The sequence below is a fragment of the Talpa europaea genome, assembly GCF_964194135.1.
Source record: "Talpa europaea genome assembly, chromosome: 3".
NCBI classification, from domain to species: Eukaryota; Metazoa; Chordata; class Mammalia; order Eulipotyphla; family Talpidae; genus Talpa; species Talpa europaea.
In genome coordinates, this window is record NC_140069.1 from 11,599,975 (window position 1) to 11,619,931 (window position 19,957).

Genomic DNA, 19,957 nt, shown 5'->3' on the forward strand with positions numbered 1-19,957 from the left:
TTTTCTTTGTTTTTGTTGAGTCTCATCAGCTCTTTGTAGATTTTTGTGATCAGTCCTTTATCATTAGTGTTGTGTGCAAAAATGTTCTCCCAGTTGGTGGGGTTTCTCTTTGTTTTTGTTGTTGTCTCTTTTGCTGTGCAGAAGCTCTTTAATTTGATGTAGTTCCAGCTGTTTATCTTGGCCTTCACTATCACTGCTTTGGGTGATGTGTCTGTAAAGATGTCTTTGAGGTGCATATCATATAGTGTTTCGCCTCTATTTCCTTCTGTATATTTTATATTTCTGTATATTTCCTTCTGTATATTTCAGGTCTTATGTCCAGTTCTTTAATCCATTTTGAGTTGGTTTTTGTGCATGGTGTGAGATAGTAGTCATGTTTCATTCTTTTGCATGTAGCGACCCAGTTTTCCCAGCACCATTTATTGAACAACTGTCTTTGCTCCAGTGCATATTCTTTGCTCCTTTGTCAAAGATTAGTTGACCATAAATCTGTGGGTTTATTTCTGGGTTTTCTATTTGATTCCATTGGTCTGTGTGTCTGTTCTGGTTCCAATACCATGCAGTCTTGATTATTATGGTTTTGTAGTATAGTTTGAAATTTGGGCGAGTGATGCCTCCATTCTCTTCTTTATTTTTTCAGGAGGGTTTTGACTATTTGGGGTCTTTTGTGGCTCCATATGAATTTCATCAATATTTTTTCTATTTCTTTGAAGAATGACATTGAAATTTTAATTGGAATAGCACTGAATCTGTAGATTGCTTTTGGTAGGATGGCCATTTTGATAATGTTAATTCTTCTGATCCATGAGCAGGGGATGTCTTTCCATTTCTTTGTGTCTACTTCTATTTCTTTTAACAGTGTTTTATAGTTTTCTTTGTATAGGTCCTTTACTTCTTTTGTTAGGTTTATTCCCAGGTATTTGATTTTTTTTTTGGAAGAAACAATATCTTGAGGAGCTGCTGGGCTGCAAAATCCAACAAGGGTAGCATTTGTTTTATTTCTACTGCATGCCCCCTGCCCAGCACATAGGAGACCCTCAATAAATATTTTTAAATGAACACATTTAAATGCTATATTTATTAGATATTTTACAATAAAAATAATACATGTTTATTTTAGAAGCTTTAGGAGAAAAACAAAAAGGAAAAGAGAAGATATTATTAAAATCAATCAAGATTAACATTGTTAGCATCTTCTTCCAGACATTATATGTATGTGTAGATATTTTTTTTACATCATGCTGTGCAGTTTCATAACATATACATGTATACATGTATACATACACATACATTATGTGTACATATATATATATATACATAAAACATATGTATATACACACATATATATATACACACACACACAGAGACACACATTTTTTAGTTGCAATGTAGTCCATGGATATATTCCCTGCCATCAAATACTTTATTGGTGGCTGTGTTATTATACTGCTGGAATGGGCTGCAGTTTATGTAAGTAATCCTATTATAAAACATCACCAATACTGTAAATACTCTATTTTTCAGTATTTCAGAAAGTAGAACTTTATGATTTCCAGAGAATAAGCACCTAGGACCAGAGTTCAGTGAACAGTGTTATTTTTAATTTTTTTTTATAAATTTTATTGTTACATTCCCCATACAATTGCAGCCCCCCCATTCTGACCCCAATCCCTCCCCTCCCGCCCCCGCCCCCCTAAAAGTGTCTCTGGTTCATAGTTTTTTGTTGATTTTGATTTTCACTTTCTTATATTTATTTTCCTGGTCCCTTATTTAAGTTTTCTAGATTCCTGCTATGAGTGAGACCATCCGGTATTTTTCTTTTTCTTTTTGGCTTATTTCGCTGAGCATGATCCCTTCCAGCGCCATCCATGTTGCTGCAAATTGCATGTGTTTATCTTTTTTGAATGCTGAGTAATATTCCATGGTATATATGTACCACATCTTCTTGATCCAGTCATCTATTTTTGGGCATTTGGGTTGTTTCCAAAGCTTAGCTATTGTAAACAGTGCTGCTATAAACATAGGGGTGCAGGTGTTCTTTGGAATTGATGTTTCTGTGGCCTTTGGGTAAATACCTAGGAGTGGAATTGCTGGATCATATGGAAGCTCTATGTTTAGTAGGTCCAGAAATCTCCACACAGCTTTCCACAGTGGTTGGACCAGTTTGCACTCCCACCAACAGTGCAGAAGAGTTCCTTTTTCTCCACACCCTCGCCAACATTTGTTGTTGCTAGTTTTTTTAATATGTGCCATTCTCACTGGTGTAAGATGGTATCTCATGGTAGTTTTGATTTGCATTTCCCTGATGACAAGTGATGTTGAACATTTTTTCATATGCCTGTTGGCCATTTGCATTTCCTCTTCAGAGAAGTTTCTTTTTAGCTCTTCTGCCCATTTTTTGACTGGATTATTTTCTTTGTTGTTGTTGAGTCTCATCAGCTCTTTGCAGATTTTTGTGATCAGTCCTTTATCATTAGTGTTGGGTGCAAAAATGTTCTCCCAGTTGGTGGGGTTTCTCTTTGTTTTTGTTATTGTCTCTTTTGCTGTGCAAAAGCTCTTTAATTTGATGTAGTCCCAGCTGTTTATCTTTGCCTTCACTATCACTGCTTTGGGTGATGTGTCTGTAAAGATGTCTTTGATGTGCAAATCACGTAGTGTTTTGCCTATATTTCCTTCTATATATTTTATGGTTTCAGGTCTTATGTCTAGTTCTTTAATCCATTTTGAGTTGATTTTTGTGTATGGTGTGAGGTAGTGGTCAAGCTTCATTCTTTTGCATGTAGCGACCCAGTTTACCCAGCACCATTTATTGAACAAACTTTCTTTGCTCCAATGCATAGTCTTTGCTCCTTTGTCAAAGATTAGTTGACCATAAATCTGTGGGTTTATTTCTGGATTTTCTATTCGATTCCATTGGTCTGTATGTCTGTTCTTGTTCCAATACCATGTAGTTTTGATGATTATGGCTTTGTAGTATAGTTTGAAGTCTGGGAGTGTGATGCCTCCATTCCCTTCTTTTTTTTTCAGGAGAGCTTTGGCTATTCGGGGTTTTTTGTGATTCCATATGAATTTCATCAATAATTGTTCTATTTCTTTGAAGAATGACATTGAAATTTTGATTGGAATAGCATTGAATCTGTATATTGCTTTTGGAAGGATGGCCATTTTAATAATGTTTATTCTTCCAATCCATGAGCAGGGGATGTCTCTCCATTTCTTTGTGTCTTCTTCTATTTCTTTTAACAGTGTTTTATAGTTTTCTTTGTATAGGTCCTTTACCTCTTTTGTTAGATTTATTCCCAAATATTTGATTTTTTTTGTTTCAATAACAAAAGGGATGGTTTTTTTGATTTCTTCTTCTTCAGATTTATTGTTTGTGTATAGGAAGGCTACTGTCTTTTGCGTGTTGATTTTGTATCCTGCCACTTTACTGAACTGATTGATGAGTTGAATTAGCTTTTCTGTGGAGTTTTTGGGGTTCTCTATGTATAATATCATATAGTCTGCAAATAGTGATAGTTTGACTTCTTCTTTTCCTATTTGGATTCCTTGGATGTCTTTATCTTGTCTTATTGCCCTGGCTAGGACTTCCAGTATTATATTGAAAAGCAGTGGTGAGAGTGGACATCCTTGTCTTGTTCCAGATCTTAATGGAATTGCTTTCAGCTTTTCACCATTGAGAATGATACTGGCTGTTGGCTTGTCATAGATGGCCTTTATGATGTTGAGGTATGTTCCTTGTATCCCAAGAATTTCAAGGGCTTTTATCATGAATGGGTGTTGCACTTTGTCGAAAGCTTTCTCAGCATCTATTGATATTATCATATGGTTTTTATATTTCTTTTTGTTGATGTGTTGGATAACGTTGATTGATTTTCGGATGTTAAACCATCCTTGTGCCCCTGGAATGAATCCTACTTGGTCGTGGTGAATTATCTTATGGATACATTGTTGGATTCTGATAGCTAAAATTTTATTGAGGATTTTTGCATCAGTGTTCATTAAGGAGATTGGCCTGTAGTTTTCCTTTTTTGTGTTGTCTTTGTTCGGTTTTGGTATTAGTGTAATGTTGGCATCATAAAACGTGTTTGGTATTGTCCCTTCCTTCTCAATTTTTTGGAAGAGTTTGTGAAGGATAGGCACTAATTCGTCTCTGAATGTTTGGTAGAATTCATTTGTAAATCCATCAGGTCCTGGGCTTTTGTTTTTGGGAAGGTTTTTGATTACCATTTCAATTTTGCTAATTGTAATTGGTCTGTTTAGGTGTTCTATTTCTTCTTTATCTAGCTTTGGGTGATTGTAGAGTTGTAGGAATTTGTCCATCTCCTCTAGATTGTTAAACTTGTTTCCATATAACTGTTCATAGTAGTTACTGATTATTCTTTTGATTTCTGCTGTGTCCGTTGTGATTTCTCCTCTTTCATTGATGATCCTGTTTATTTGTGCTTTCTCCCTTTTTTCCTTTGTGAGCCTGGCTAGGGGTTTGTCTATTTTATTGATTTTTTCAAAGAACCAGCTCTTGGTTTCATTGATCTTTTGGATTGTTTTTTTAGTTTCAATTTCATTTATTTCTGCTTTGGTTTTTATTATTTCTTTTCTTCTACTGGTTTTGGGGTTTTTTTGTTGTTCTTTTTCTAGATCTTTGAGCTTCGAGATTAGGTTGTTTCTTTGCGTTCTTTCTTGTTTCTTGATGTGAGCTTCTATTGCTATATATTTTCCTCTTATTACTGCTTTTGCTGCATCCCATACATTTAGGATATTGGTGTCCTCCTTGTCGTTCAATTCAAAAAATTTTTTAATTTCTTCTTTGATCTCCTCATTTTTCCAATGGTCTTCCAGTAGTGTGGTTTTTAATCTCCATGAGGTAGGAAAGTTCCTTGCCTTCTTTTTATGGTTTATTTCTAGTTTGATGCCTTCATGGTCAGAAAAGATGGTTGATATGATTTCAATCTTGGTGTATCTGTTGATGTTTGTCTTGTGCCCCAGTATGTGATCGATCCTGGAGAATGATCCGTGTGCGCTTGAGAAAATGTGTACTCCGTTTTTTTGGGGTTTAGTGTTCTATAGATGTCTGTTAAGCCCAATTGCTCTAGGTCCTTATTTAGAGCTTTGGTTTCTTTACTTATTTTTTGTCTTGTTGATCTATCCATTGTTGATAGTGGTGTGTTGAAGTCTCCCACTACATATGTGTTTTCTCTGATGTCTGTTTTCAGAGAGGACAACAGTTGTCTGATATATTTTGGTGCTCCTTCGTTTGGTGAGTATATGTTAATGAGTGTTATTTCTTCTTGAAGTATTGTCCCCTTGATCATAATGTAGTGACCATTGGGGTCTCTTTTTATCTTTTTGAGTTTGAAATCTGTTTTATCTGATATAAGTATAGCTGTTCCTGCTTTCTTTTTTGGTCCATTTGCTTGTAGGATTGTTTTCCATCCTTTAACTTTGAGCCTATTTTTATCTTTTGTAGCTAAATGTGTTTCCTGGAGACAGCAAAAGGTTGGGTTTTGTTTCTTAATCCAGGCTGCAACTCTGTGTCTTTTTATTGAAGAGTTTAGTCCATTTACATTTAGAGTTAATATTGATATGTTAACATCTGTATTTGCCATTGTGTTTGTCTTTCCTTTGATTTTATTTATTTATTCTTTTAATAACCTTTTTTTTTTTTGGCCTTCTTTCATTGTTATTCGTCCCTCTGAGGTTCTGGCTTTAGGACTCCTTGTAGTATTTTTTGGAGTGGGGGTTTAGTTGCAATGAAATTCCGGAGTTTCTGTTTGTCTGGGAAGGTCCATATTCTTTCTTCAAAGAGGAAGGAGAGCTTTGCGGGATAGAGTATTCTTGGTTGGCATCTGTTTTCTTGGAGTCTGTTGACTATGTCCCTCCACTCTCTCCTTGCCCGTAGTGTTTCTTCGGAGAAGTCTGATGTCAGCCTGATTGGTTTTCCTTTGAATGTTATCTGTTTCTTCCCTCTTGCCAGCTTCATTATTTTTTCCTTGTCCTGGATTCTTGGGAGCTTTACTATTATGTGTCTTGCTGTATTTTTCCTTTCATCGTGGAAGTTTGGTGTTCTTCTTGCTTCTTATATATCAATTTTCAGCTCCTTCTTCACATTTGGGAAGTTCTCTTCAATTATCTCTTTGAATATTTTCTCTGTTCCTACATCTCTCTCCTCTCCTTCTGGTATTCCTATAACTCTTATATTTCCTTTCCTCATGGAGTCAGATAGTTCCCGAAGTCTTTCCTCGTTCTTTTTCCTTCGTACTTCTCTTTCCTTTCCTGTTTTGGTTCTTTTTATTTCTGTGCCTTCAAGATTACTTATTCGTTCTTCCATTTCATCTATTCTGCTTTCATTGCTTTTCCCAGAATTCTTTAGTTCTTCCATTAATTCTTTGATCTCCTGCATTTCTTTTACTTCCCTCTTTAGGGACTCAATTTCTTTCTTCTGACCATTGTTTTCCCTCTCTAGGGACTCAATTGCATTCTTCTGATCGTTGATTATTTTTCCCTTATCATTGTTTTCCTTTATGACTTCTGTCAGTTTTTTAATCACGGCAATTTTAAATTCTCTTTCTGGAAGGCTCAGAAATTCTTCCAAGTTATTGTCGTTGCAATCTGGGGGCTGGTTTTCTTTTTGTGGTGTGCTTTTTCTCTGGAGAGTTGCTAGGTTGCGTGTGGTTCTTCTCCTCCCTACTGTCTGTTTTCTAATTTGCCGTATGCGTTGGGACACTGTGTTGTTGGGACTGGCCAGCATCTTGGGTGGGCTTCTCTGCTCCCCTCTGGTTCCTCCAGGAGTCATCTGTCAGTTTCAAGCAGTCTTTACTGGAGAAAGGTCCCTGTTCTAAAATGCCGATGTGGGGACACACTCCCCTGTGCGCCTGGTCTGCCCCGGCGGTGAGTTCCTGCTCCCCCTCTGGGCTTGGACTGCAGGCCAGAGGGGGTCTGGCGTGGGCGAACTTCCCCCGCTCACCTCTGGCTCCTGAGGAAGCCTTCTGCAGGTAGTCTTTACTGAAGAAATGTCCCTGTTCTAAAATGGTGATGTGGGACACACTCCCTGCGCGTCTGGTCTCAGGCACACTCTTCTGCGCGCCTGGTCTGCCCTGGCTGTGGGTGCTCGCTCTCCCTGTGGGCTCAGACTACTTGTTCGGAAGGGGCCCGGTGTGGGCTAACTCCCCAGCTGGCCACTAGCTCCTTCAGGAGCCTCTGCTGGCTTCAAGTCGCTAGGTGGCGCCAGAGATCTCTCCTAGAGCCCTTGGGGAGCTGATTTTCCACCCCGTGGGACAGGGAGCAGAGCGGGGATGGTAGGGTACACCTCAACGGCTTTGGGGTGCTGTGTCTGCCTTGTGCCCCACCGTCGTGGGGAACCCACGCCCCTAATTTCGTGCCCCGGGTCTCAGTTCCAAAGCCCTCAGTTCCAGGACGCGGGCTGTAGCCCAGATCAGTGGCGCGGGAATGGCGCCTTTTGAATCCCGCTTCCCTGCCTGGGCGCCTTGTTCCTGCTCACTCAGGGAGGGCCTCCGCCGTCTCCCCGCAAGCCTAGGTCGCAGGCGCGGGGACCTGGGCAGCTGCGATCCGATCTGGATCAGCGCGCCGCTTTCTGCGCAAGCTTACCGGGCGGCCGGGGCTGTGTGCTGGTGCTGGTCTCCTCCTGGGGGGTGGGGCTCTCTTTAATGGCGCCTGGAGCTCACCTCCGCGGCGGATCCTGCAGGGTTCTCCACAGCTCCCGTTCACGGGGTGTGGTGGCTGAAATAGTTCCTTTCCACTCACAGTCCCACTTGCTGCGTCCGTTTTTCTTGTTGGCCGTTTTGGTTTGTTGTTTCCCTCCTCTCTGCCGGTCGGAGAGTGCCGACTTTGTGGGCGGGGGAGGGGAGCAGGGTTCTGTGCTTCCCTCCCTTCTGGTCCTCTTTTATGGCAACTTTCTTCTTCGGGCAGTTTGCTGGAGTCGTCCGTTTATCTTCCGTGTTCCAGTTCTCACTGGGACCTGCCGCTTTTCCTCCCTATTAACTTTTTTTAATGGGAGATCTTACTCGCAGCGTCTCCTCGCTGCCATGTTGCTCCGCCCCTCGCCCGTTATTTTTAATTTTTTAAAAAGTTTTATTTATTTATGCATATAAGAGCTGGGGTACGGGCCAGAGATGTGGGGAGTGAGAGGATCCACCGGAGGCAGAGCAGGGAACAGAAAAGACAGGTTGACTGAAATACACTGCTGAGGGGAGCAGCAGGCGAGACAGGAGAGGTCTGCTGTGCCATGTGGGTTGCTCCCTGGCCGACGAGGGATCGAATTCGTGCTGCAGAGGCTGCGGACTGCTTCATAGTGTGGTGCTTAATTCCTTGCACCACCAGGGAGGCCCTCAGTGAACAATGTTAAATCTAAGATCATACAGAACATGTTCAGTCTTTCTTTGATGAATTAAGAACATTCTAGAAGGACTTGCCATGTAGAAGTAAACAGCCTTCATTTCAGAAGTGACATATGTACAAGGCTACCCAAAGAAAACAGTAGTGCTGGTACTTCTGTTGCCAAGAGGGGAACCACAATTCAGCCTCCCAATGCTACTGAGTAGTCTGATAATCGAAACAAGAAAGCTGCCATATTTATTTGTCCATGAGGTTAAAACATCTGCATTAGAACTGAAGTCAAATCTCCCAATTCCATTGTTCCTGTTGGAACTGAGAATACCAGACCTTAACATCCCTTGCCTGACTTAGGGTGGGTAGCAGGCCTGGACTATGTTATTTTGAAGAATGGTAGGTTACTTTCAACAAAGAGTGACTTCATTTGACACGTGCATAGGATGTTGTTTCTAAGACTGTTTGGAAACTTAGTTTGTGCTTGTGATTCATGATGGAAGCTACCACCTGTGGTGGCAACACTAAGTGCTCAGGAATGCTGGGGCAATCTTGGCCATGGTGCCATTGTCTGTGGGAACTCACATTGGTGGGTTCTACATATCTGGCTAAAGAGAATTTCTACTGGCCCATGGAGCTTTGCCTCCCCACACCCTATACAACAATTACATAGTTACATTTCATATTTACAAAGTTCTCAAGTAGAAATTGCCATTAGTATAAATCCAAATGGATTTCTCCAGAACTCATTAAGACTACAACTGAACATGTTCTGCAAGTGTTGACTTCAGTGGGAAAAGAGCAACATCTCTGCTAGCGATGGGAATTTCAACAATTCCCAAACAAAATAACAAAGTGTTTTAGATGATTAATATGAAATTTTTTCCAAGGCATTTTCACATCCCAAATATGTAAATTTGTTATCTAAACCGTAAGGATCAAACAAGGTTAAGCTAAGTGGGACAAGTTAACTATCTAGTAAATTGCTAAAATGTTTTCAGTTTACTTGCTGTAAAAATTTTATTTAAAAGAAAGTACTTTCTATATAATCTCAGACCCAGAATGAAATTCTTCAGAATAAAACCAGTCATGTAAAGAGAACACCGAAGTCAACCTGCCGTTCACAGTGAGTACGCTGAGACAAGTCCTTATCTCGTGCTGCCTGTGGGTGCAAACACCACTTAAGGCTTATTGGTTTGAAAGGTGGTGGCGGTGTTGGATAGGGAGGGAAGCTCCTTTTCCTTTTTCATGTCCTCCAAAAAGAGTTGATCTATCCAAAAAGAGACACTAGTTCTTGGGCCCTCAGGCATCCCCATTTGGCCTCCAGCACACACTCTTCGCTGTTTGCAGATGATGAGGTGGAGAAGACTAGGAAAAGGGGACCTCCTGGCCCTCCAGGATCCTCTAAGAGCTGCCAACGATCTTTCGGCTGAGGGCTCCTGGCAAGGTATAGATGAAGAGGACCAGGAAGACAGTGAGGATGAGTAGAATGAAAGCAATGATGATGTACTTCTTATAATTCTTCCAGATGAGGTGGTACAGGCACTTGAAGGGGCTCACGAACCAGGAGAAGGAGGTATTTGGGCGGCTGAGAGGGAAGCAAAAGAAGGTCAGGGAAGGGGCCTGGTTGACAACACACTGGATTCTCAAGACTGCAGGAAATATTTCTGATTCCTGTTTTCTGGGGATCCACTGAGAAAGAACTGAGAATAGGAGGAGACCCTCTAGCCTTAAAGCAGGAGCAATCTGCACTTTGGTCTGTAAAGACTCTTGCATTGTTGTAAAGGTTGTGTTCATTGGGGGGCAAGTGCTTAGTTACAACCCAAACACAGGTCTGGCTGCCCAGCCCTGACCCCCTCAGTACCGTTTCCCCAAGGTCTGCCCCGGCCCAGTCCATGACGACCCTTCCATGCCCAATTTCTCTCTCACTCCTCAACTCTCACTCTACTTAGCACTTTTCTGAATCCAATGCACGTGTCTTCTGTACCCTACTTTGTTAAGTCTGGGTGTTCTCCCTAGATAGATTAAAGCTCTTGGAAGACAGGGCTCATTTCTTTCTTTTTTTTTTTTTTTGAGGCATGTTTTATTTATTTATTTATTTATTTATTTGTTTGCTTGTTTGTTTATACATGCACTGGGTACAGTCAGAAGCATGGGAGGGTGAGAGAATTCACCAGAGCCAGAGCAGGGAGCAGAGCAGGCAGAAGGACCGAAGTACACTGCTGAGGGGAGCAGCGGGTGGCAGGAGAGGTCTGCGCGCCATGTGGGACCCTCCTCCAGTGGCCCGGGAGCAGCTGGGATTGAACCGGCGCTGCAGAGGCTGCGGGCAGCTTCGCAACCCAGCGCTCACCCGCTGCGCCACTGGGGAGGCCCAGGGCTCATTTCTTACATTTCTTCTGTGTCTTTGAATTTTTTTAGTAGGTTCACATTGTAGGAGCTCAATAAATAATTTCAATTAATGAGCAACTAGACGCCTTTTATGTTCCTAACACTGGGATAGATGAAATGTGGGTGCAGAGAGGGGACTGCTCACCTCCAGAGGCTTGAGGTTCAGGGAGGAAAAATAAAATATGGAAGAGTATTTTGTACACATACTTTATATCCACAGGTATTTAGTTTTTAATTTAATGTACCATGGATTAAATTGAATAATCTTTCTAGTAATTCTACTTCTGGCAGTTTAAAGTAATTAAAGGGAAAACAATTTTTTTTATCATGTTATATTAATGGACAAAAGGTAGAAGGACATTCAATATCCAATTATGGGATGGCAACCAAGGCACTTAATGGTCATTCTATCTACAAAATATTCCACAGCCATTAAAAAAATCCTAATTTTGACAACTATGGCAACAAAGCAAGACTTTTGCTGTGTGGGTCAGCTCCCTGGCTGGGGATTGAACTTGTGCAGTGCTACAGGAGCTGACAGCACTGAGACTTTAACCCCTGCACCAGCAGGAGGCCCAAGACTACCTTGTATTAATGATTAAATGACTTGAAAAGAATCATGTGAAATTCATATTCATGTGAAAAATGAGTAGGAAAAATAAATTTTTCTAGAAATGTTTATGGGGCAGTTTCACAGAATCGCAGACTCTACATTTGCAAAACATCCTATAATATTTTAGAATGCTTCCACTGTAGAAACAAAACCCACATAGGTGGACAGACTACCAGCTTGGCTCCTCCTTTCTGAGTTCTCCCAGTGGGACTCTAGAAAAACACCTTTGTCCTGGGGTCTGGGGCTGCAAAGGGCCTCCCCCATTTCTGGCACTCCCAGCCCTGGCTCCACTCACTTGGGCTTGGCCAGGGGTTCTGGCTCCTTCCGGGCTTTTCCAACGGGATTTCTTTCAGCTTCTTCTGCGGTAACGAGGTGAAATTCAGCTTCAACCTTACCCTGCACAAAGACGAGACTTGTGGTTTCCAGGCACAAAGACCTGCTGAGGTATTGTCAACTTCCAGAAGAAGTGTAATCAGGTGGGAGAACTCCAGGAAGTATTTTGACCATCCTGCTGTTTGACTTTGAGAAATTAATGTGGACTTTTCAGTCCAGGGAGAAATTATTTGTAACAATGAAAGCCCTGAAACGATGTTAGTGTTGAGTTTTGTGCAAGGAGAGGGCTCTGCGCATGTGTAGAGACACATCATCTACTCAGGCTCAGGCACCATTTGTCTTGGAATCACTTAATATCTGAAGAAACAATGTTCACTAAAAAAAATTAATAACAACTAGAAAGAGAACGAGTGACTGGAGTTATTTCTTCTCTGTCAGACTCTCGAGAGGGAATTGGTGAGTGTGGCCCATAGCTGCCAAATGGCTTTTTGTCACCTGTCATTTTTTGAGGTCCCTACTAACTGTTCCAGAATTCTATCCTTTTGTTCTAGTACCCCTCTCTTCTGTTCCCTTGATAGTCTCTTGGTTTGAAAAATGTGAGTCATGTACTTCTTCAGAGCACTGTGCCCAAGTTACTGGGTCATCAAGGAATATTATGGCTCAATATAGCTTAAGAGTTAAATGAACAGGATTTGGTGCAGACAGGTCTGCATCTGAAACCAGGCTCTGGCTGCATGATCTGGGATAAGTTATATGCCAGGACAGCCCCACTCTCCTGGCAATGTTAATAGCATGTATCTATAGGTTTTCTTTGAAAAATAAATGAAATAACACATATATGGTGCTCAGCCTAGTGCCTGGTAAACATCAAGTTCTTAAAAATGATAGTTGTTACCTTCAACACCATTTCATGGATGGAAACACATAATTTAATGGGAAATAATGAATACTCTGCCTATACAGAAAACCACCCAGAGGAGACCCACAGGAAAGAGATGCAAAGAAAGAAAGGCAGGGAATATGGAATTGATTTTCCCCAGGCACAGGAGTTACTAGCTCATATCGTACAGAGCCTTGGCCCTGCTCCACTGGCCTGCCTGAGTAATTGCAAAGCTTTTTCTGGTGTGACAGCCACAACTAGGGAAGATGCTTACTGACATTCTGATAAGCGCCCTCCTCATTCTGTATCTCTCTGCACAGAGGGTTCTGTGTCTTATTTCAATTATCATTGTTATTCAACCAAGCACCAAGTAGAGGTCTTAAGCTAATTAATAACAGTCTCCAAATATAATTTTAAATCAGAGTTAGAAAAAAATGGACAATTTGAAGACTGTTTATTAACCTTATGACATCTATGGGTGGAAGAGGATAAGTAAAGGTCTTGGCAAAGTATAGGCCTGTTGTAACACATACGTTATTTATGGACTGCAACCTCACTGAGCCCAGAGAGTGGATGTCAGGGGAGGCTGAGATGTGATTGGTCAGAGAACAATCATCTTCAGCAAAAATTATTGTAGATGTACTTGTAGACAATAAAAGCACAACTCTCACTGGTATGAGATGGGACAGTCTCATACATTAAAGGTGGGATTGTGGGCTTCCCTGGTGGCTCAAAGGGTTAAGCACTACACTATGAAGCAATCTGCAGCCTCTGCAGCATGAGTTTGATCCCTGGCCGGCCAGGGAGCTACCCACATGGTGAGGCAGACCTCTCCTGTCTTGCCCGCTGCTCCTTTCAGCAGTGTATTTCAGTCAGTCTGCCTGTTCTGTTCCCCACTCTGTCTATGGTGAATCCTCTCACTTCCCCACACCTCTGGCCTTCACCCCAGCTCTTGTATGCATAAATAAATAAATCTTTAAAAAAAAAAAGGTGGGATTGCATGTTGGAAAAATCCTTTAGAAAGAGAAGCACACACATATATGTATATACATCTACACATGTATACATGCATATGTACATGTATGTGGCATTGTATATGAATGTGGGCATTAGCTTACATAGTCATACTCTGGACTTAGGGATTCCCTTTGTGGGTAGGTAATTTAAGGAAATAAGTTCAAAACACAGAAAAAGCTTCATGCACAAAGCACAGCTGTCACTCTTTTGGATGTTGACATTGTCCTTTTTTTACATGTGATGCCCCAAACTCATCCAGTGTTTCATCTGCCCTACACCTGTAATCAGACATTTCTCCCAAAATAACTGGTTTCTTCCAGTAAGAATTGTTATTTAGAAACCAGGATCCAGTGCTAGGGGGCTTTTTTGTTACCGGATGATTTTACTTCTAGGTGCTTTCAGTGAACAGCGCTAGAAAGAAGTATTTTTAAATTCAACAGCCCGTAGTGGGACTAGGAAAAAATAAGCAAGGGGGAAAAAAACCTCATATATTAAGAGATAACTCACACCAATTCTTGATGTTAAATTTTGGTAGCTAATGGAGAAGATTATGAGAGAAAGCTCTTCTTCACATGAATGTCAACTAATAGATGGAGAAAGAATAACAACAGGTAGATGGATAAACGGAGATAACAGCAACAGATAAAAGGTTGACAAATGTACACTAAGTACATTTGATCGCTATGGATGGTGGGGGTGGGGGCCAAGAAGCAATAGGAAAGAAGTTTAGAAAAATCATTCTGCAACATCAAAGAAATGAGTAAATTAACCCAGATCGCGGCGTGGTGGAGGCTGGGTCCAGACAGGAGATTTCCCCAGAGCTAAGTGCCACACCCGCTGGCTACTTGCTAACCGTGCAGGGGAAAATGCACCTTTGCAGCAGGGAGGCCTTGTTGACAGGGAGACCATGAACAGTGAGGCAACTGAGGCACGCGCCTCCCAACATGATTTAACACGTGTCACTTATTAAATATTCCTGTTGAAAAATCCGAGCCTGAGGAAGCGGTTGCAGTGAGCTTCCTCTTCACAGGAAACACAGTGGGGAGAGAACGCAAGAAGCAACGTCATGAGAAACAACGGGGCAAGTCAGACACATTCTCCCAAAAGGTCAATGCCTTTTCATAGGGCAGCAGCTATAGGAAACTTGTCGCTGTTCACCTCTTCTCTTTGCCATGTATGGAAATCCTTCTCGATACTAGACAGGGCTTTTCACGTGACCATCCAGAGGTGGCTTGTGCAAAGACCGTGGAGCCATCTCTAAATGCAAGCACTGGGGACACAGCACTCTCTCTCCCCGTTTTGTGGGAAGGTAGGGGCTTAACTTCCGCGGGTGCCTGACTCCAAGTTGCAAATCAGCCTCCTGTCAACAGGATACCAGAAGCTCATTTTTACGCCAGATGACATCAATGAGCTAACGTAGCTGGTCACCCTAAGTTCGAGATGCATTGTGGGTGGACAAGGGGTCCAAGCTGCACTTTTGAGTCCTCTTGTTTGGGGCACAGTTGTTTATCTTGAGACCACCTGTGGGATGGGCCATATCTGCTCAGCTCCGTAACAGGTGGGATTCCAGATGAGGACCAGCCCTGGGCACCAGGGGCCTAGGGAAGAAAATGCAGCCCCGAGGGAGAGCAGCAGAGAAGTGGCCACCAACACAGTCTCAAGCCTCTTTTCTGAACTTCAGTGACCACCTAAGTCACCCCCAGCCCCTTACAGAGGAGTCAGAGGAGGCTGACAGGGCAGAAGAAGTTCTCCTCTACATATTTAGGAGAATTCCTACCAACATGTCTCTGTCTCAGTCTCTGTCTCTGTCTCTGTCTCTGTCTCTGTCTCTCTCTCTCTCTCTCTCTCTCTCTCTCTCTCTCACACACACACACACACACACACACACACACACAGAGAGACCAAGTCTACACAGGGAAAGGGATACTTGCTCTCCCTCTAGCGCCCCCTCCAGGGGGCTATATAAGGAAGCATCACTTTTTTAATCAAGTCTTATGTTTGAGGGTGAAGGGATGAAGAGGTTATCCTGAAATTGTGCATTCATCAGGACTTCATGCATCACTTCGAGAAATGTTAGAAAACAAATTAAAGCTGGGGCATAAGTTCAAGCCAAAAGGATAGAAAACCACCCTAAGAGAGATGGCAATTAATCAAATGTGCTGAAATATGGGAGGTGTAACACGTGTATACATTTTTCAAAACTCTCACTTCTCATTAGAACCTTCGCCATACAGGGCTCCATGTCGCCCCAAGTACTTGACTTGACGTTCACAGGGTGACTCAGAGAGCATGATGTCCCCTGCCTGACCCCACCATCTCCCACAGCTGTCACTTACTGTGAGTTCTTTGCTTTTAGCAAAAGGCCACCAGCCTCGCACACGCTTCTGCTGGAATATGGAAATCTTGTTCTCTTCTGTTGCATTTTCAAATTTGTTGATATCGCAGTCTTTGGCAGACTTGGCTGCTCTGGGGAAATGGTTGAGGTTCATTTCCAGGGTGCCTGTGACGAGATGCCAGTTACAGTTGCTGAAGGGCTTTTAAAATCAGTCACCCTCCATATTCACCCATTCATTCATTTGTTCATTTCCTCACTAGTCACTCCACTGGCACCACGTTGGATCACTAGTGTGTGCGAGGTATTGGTGCCCCCAAGCTCTATGATGTGGCAGTGAGCATGAGACAGACAGAGCTACCATGTCACTTTCAAGCCTCAGTTTCGGAGGTCACTGCACCTGGGCATCTTTGCTCCTTGAGTCTGAACCACTTGCCCATCCTGAGTCTTTCTGCCGGTGGGGTAGATCAGACTACGGGACTTCCTCCCCGGCCCCACCTTCCACTCTAAGTCCACTGACCTCCTCAGGCCAGGGACTATGTCTTAGTCTTTGTAGCTATTTAGTCTTGTAGCTACTGCATTAGCTCAGAGAAGTGGTGACTAACACAGTCTCGGCCTCTTTTCAGACAGCAAAGCTGAGTGGGGGTGTTTAACCATGTGTTTTCAATTAATGATTATTGAAATCTCGATAACATAACACCATTAGAGTATTAGAGCTCTCTCTTTACTAACAGAAGTCCCATTTGTTATTTTTGATCATTTAGAGCACACACATAAGCAAAAAAGAAAATTTTTCCTTTAGCTCCTAAAAGTTGGCCACTTTTCAAATTAGTTCTTAGCCTTATGTCAGTCTATTTCTCTTCATATGCAATATGTGTAGCTAAACAAATATTTTATGAAGTTTGTTTTCTCTACATAATGCATCAAATTTTTAGCTAATTATTCTAATATTCTTAATGACAGCAAGATCATCATTTATTGAGTGATTACTGTGTATGAGGCACTGTGCTTAGTTTTAAAATTTATTATTCCATTTACAGCTCCCAGCACCCTCTGAGGTATAAAATATTATGATCCTTATTTTACAACCGAGGAAAACTGAGGCTCAGAGGGGGCCTGTCATTGGCCCAAAATTTAACCACATCTTAGTGGTAGAGCAAAGATTAAATCTGTTTGAACATGTGTCTTCCGCCCTGTGGATGCATCATAGTTATTCAACCAATACCCTATTTATTAATGGGTATTTGGAATGCTTTCTAATTTTTGGCACCATAAATAGCCTTGAAATTTATATCTTTATCACAAAATCAGACCAAGTGCTCCAAAAACTGGGACAAAATCCCTCACAATACAAACTTGATGAAACCACTGACTTACCCAGAAAGTCATCTGAGGACAGCCTTTCAAAGTCCCAAACCTGGAGGACCAACACAGCTGGCGTCTTACACTCCATCTTCTCTAAGGAGAAGATGTTCTCCCGCTTGGTGATGACCATTTGCTTCTCAGCTGGGAGATACTGAAATGGAAACAGGAAGCGCCAGTTGAAGTTCCCCTCCCCCGTCAGTGAGTTGTAATGCACGTCTGTCTCCTGCTTGTCATCTTCCAAGCCCTTTATCCACCTGAATGAAGATGAAAAGGAGTTAAATACTCAGAGCACCTTATTCAGACTTCGGTTAATCAAGAGGGATTTCTGGTTCCAATGTGGTCACAGTAGACTAGCCAAAGGAAAGGTCTAAATTGAAGCTTTTGTATTAGTCTAGCCCTGTTCTTAACAAGTAATCTTTCATCAACAGTACCACATCTCTTTACGTGCTGTGGGGTAAAGATACTTTTGAATGTCACTCCAAAAGTGTAGATATTTAACTGAAAGAGAGGTCTGTATAATAAGATTTTCTCATAGAAATAGTTTTATCAGATAATAACTCTCAGCAGAGTAACTGAATAAGACACTTGACCAAGAGGGTGGCATTATCTGACAGAGTAAGATGGACTCTTCTTGTGGAAAGTGGGAATATTGTCGAGAAGGCATGGGTTTAGCTAGGGGTTAAAGAGATGAGGGGAAGAAAAGGGGGGATGGGGTTTGTTGATGACCTTACCCTTTAACGTAAATATCACTTGACTTTTGTCCTGTGAAGAAATTCTCATCCTCTAAAATGACATCTTCAGTGTTCCAGATGGTCACTCTCAATTCATACCTAAGATAAAGGAAGGCAACATTATTGACTTTGAAAGCAGAGTCAGCTCATGTCTGTGTGATCACTTTGAGCTTCCTCAACATTTCCAAGTTAAAAAATACTTTGGGTATTGGAACACTTTGGGTATTGGAACCAAGTTTCCCTGCTGGAACCTTAGAGTTACCAAATTCCTGTGGGTAGATACTCCTTCCATTGACCAATATTGTTCAGAATGTTGAAGCTCAGAAGCCTCTACTACAAAACAAGGGGCCACCAATTCAATGATTAGCACTACTGCCATCACCCCACACCCCCTCTGTAACTACCAGGTAGAATGTGAAGCATGATTATCCAGGGCCAATTGACTACTTAGTAGATCAGATGCTAGATCAAATGTCATGACCTTTTAGTCTGCTCCTATCATCTCTTCCCCTGAAGGTGCGGCTGCAGTTGACTTACCCTTTGGGTTTCCTTGGTGAAATGTCAACAGGAGGTCCAGGCTGAGGCATGTCTGTGGGGAACATGTCTACCCACATTTGCAAGCGGCCCTGATTAAGAGAAGACCACATTTCACTTTAGGGGAAGGGGCTGCACCCAGGTATGTGACCATTCATAGATTCAAAAGAGCCCCTAACGAAAAATGGGTATTAGGTACAGTTTGATAAATGTACATATTTGTTGACAAAGACAGAACTTAATTTTTATTACAAGTTTGTTAGAACATAAATTAAGAGCAGAGGATGGGTGAGCAAACTGTGTGTGGTCCAAGCATTAGCTCATTAACTCTTTCTGTATCCCTGCTGGGTGGGTGTCACCACTCCTATTAGGAAGATAAAAAAGTATCTTGCCCAAGCTTACATCATCAACATGGAGCAGATTCATGCCTTATCTGTTCACTCCAGGAACCCTGCTCTTTCTACAAACTTGGAAGGATCAGGGAGATGATAATTCGATCTGTCAGAAGGATCGTGCTTCATTGTTTCCAATGTACTTTAACATTCATCATCTCTAGCGGTGCTCGCTTCAGCCATATTTTGGTGTTATACGCAAAGAAACTAAAGCTTAGAGAAGTCACATAAACTTTCTGAAGTTCTGTGACTAATCAGTGGCAGAAGCAGCCTTCTCGTCTACCGCCTTGGGCTCCACACATCAGACTTTACCCTGTGTGAGGGGTTTAAGAGCCTGTGTGGGGAGAAGGTGGAATGGAGTCTAAGTTTGGCTCGGTTGGATACATTCTAAGCACCCCACCAGCTCAGGAAAGAAGGTGAGTGATCAGGGCAGGGGAGATGTTACGTGAAAGAAGCAGGCTTCTACTGGGGCAAGGAAGATATGCAAGATTTGGATGATGGATGAGATTTCACTAGAAAAGAAATTTGCCAGGGGAAGGGACAACATAAACACAATTGGCTTTGGGGAAGAGCAGGACCAATTCAATGGAAGATTACAGATGTGCTCTAAAGATGCATTAACAATCACTTTCAATCAAAAAGTCACAGGCACAGGCAAAATGAGATAACAGAAACCAGAAGATTTGGAACACCTAGTAGTAACTTTAAAAAACAACCATAAGCTTCTGTATCTGATAGGGTTTACCCTTTTGAGATATGCTCTCACCAGGTCTGCACCCCGACCCTGCTGGGGTAGCAAGGCAGGTGTCCTTGTCCCTTTATAACACAGCTCAAGTGCTTTGCCCACGTTACACATTGAGTGAGTTCAGGGTTGGGGCAGGATTCAGCTTGAAAATATGGACAGACTTGGGTTAGGGATCAAATGCTTGGGCTAAATCCCAGCTGTCCTACTTACAGGCTGAATAACTGTCAATGAGTTACTCAAACTCCCTGAAATTTACCTCATCTCAAAACTGGGGATCGAATTAA

The 19,957-nt window shown here is 42.0% G+C and overlaps 1 protein-coding gene across 1 annotated transcript in view; it reads right to left on the bottom strand.

The window, feature by feature from the left end:
- Positions 1-9,747: 9,747 nt before the first annotated feature.
- Positions 9,748-19,957, bottom strand: part of FER1L6 (fer-1 like family member 6) — a gene marked incomplete at both ends in the record, with an annotated part of 94,892 nt that continues 84,682 nt past the window's right edge. The window contains 6 exons of the mRNA XM_084229753.1: positions 9,748-9,931; positions 11,640-11,740; positions 15,911-16,074; positions 17,284-17,525; positions 18,003-18,101; positions 18,540-18,628. Of these exons, the coding sequence (XP_084085879.1) occupies positions 9,748-9,931; positions 11,640-11,740; positions 15,911-16,074; positions 17,284-17,525; positions 18,003-18,101; positions 18,540-18,628 (879 nt within the window). The remainder of the gene's footprint in view (positions 9,932-11,639; positions 11,741-15,910; positions 16,075-17,283; positions 17,526-18,002; positions 18,102-18,539; positions 18,629-19,957) is intronic.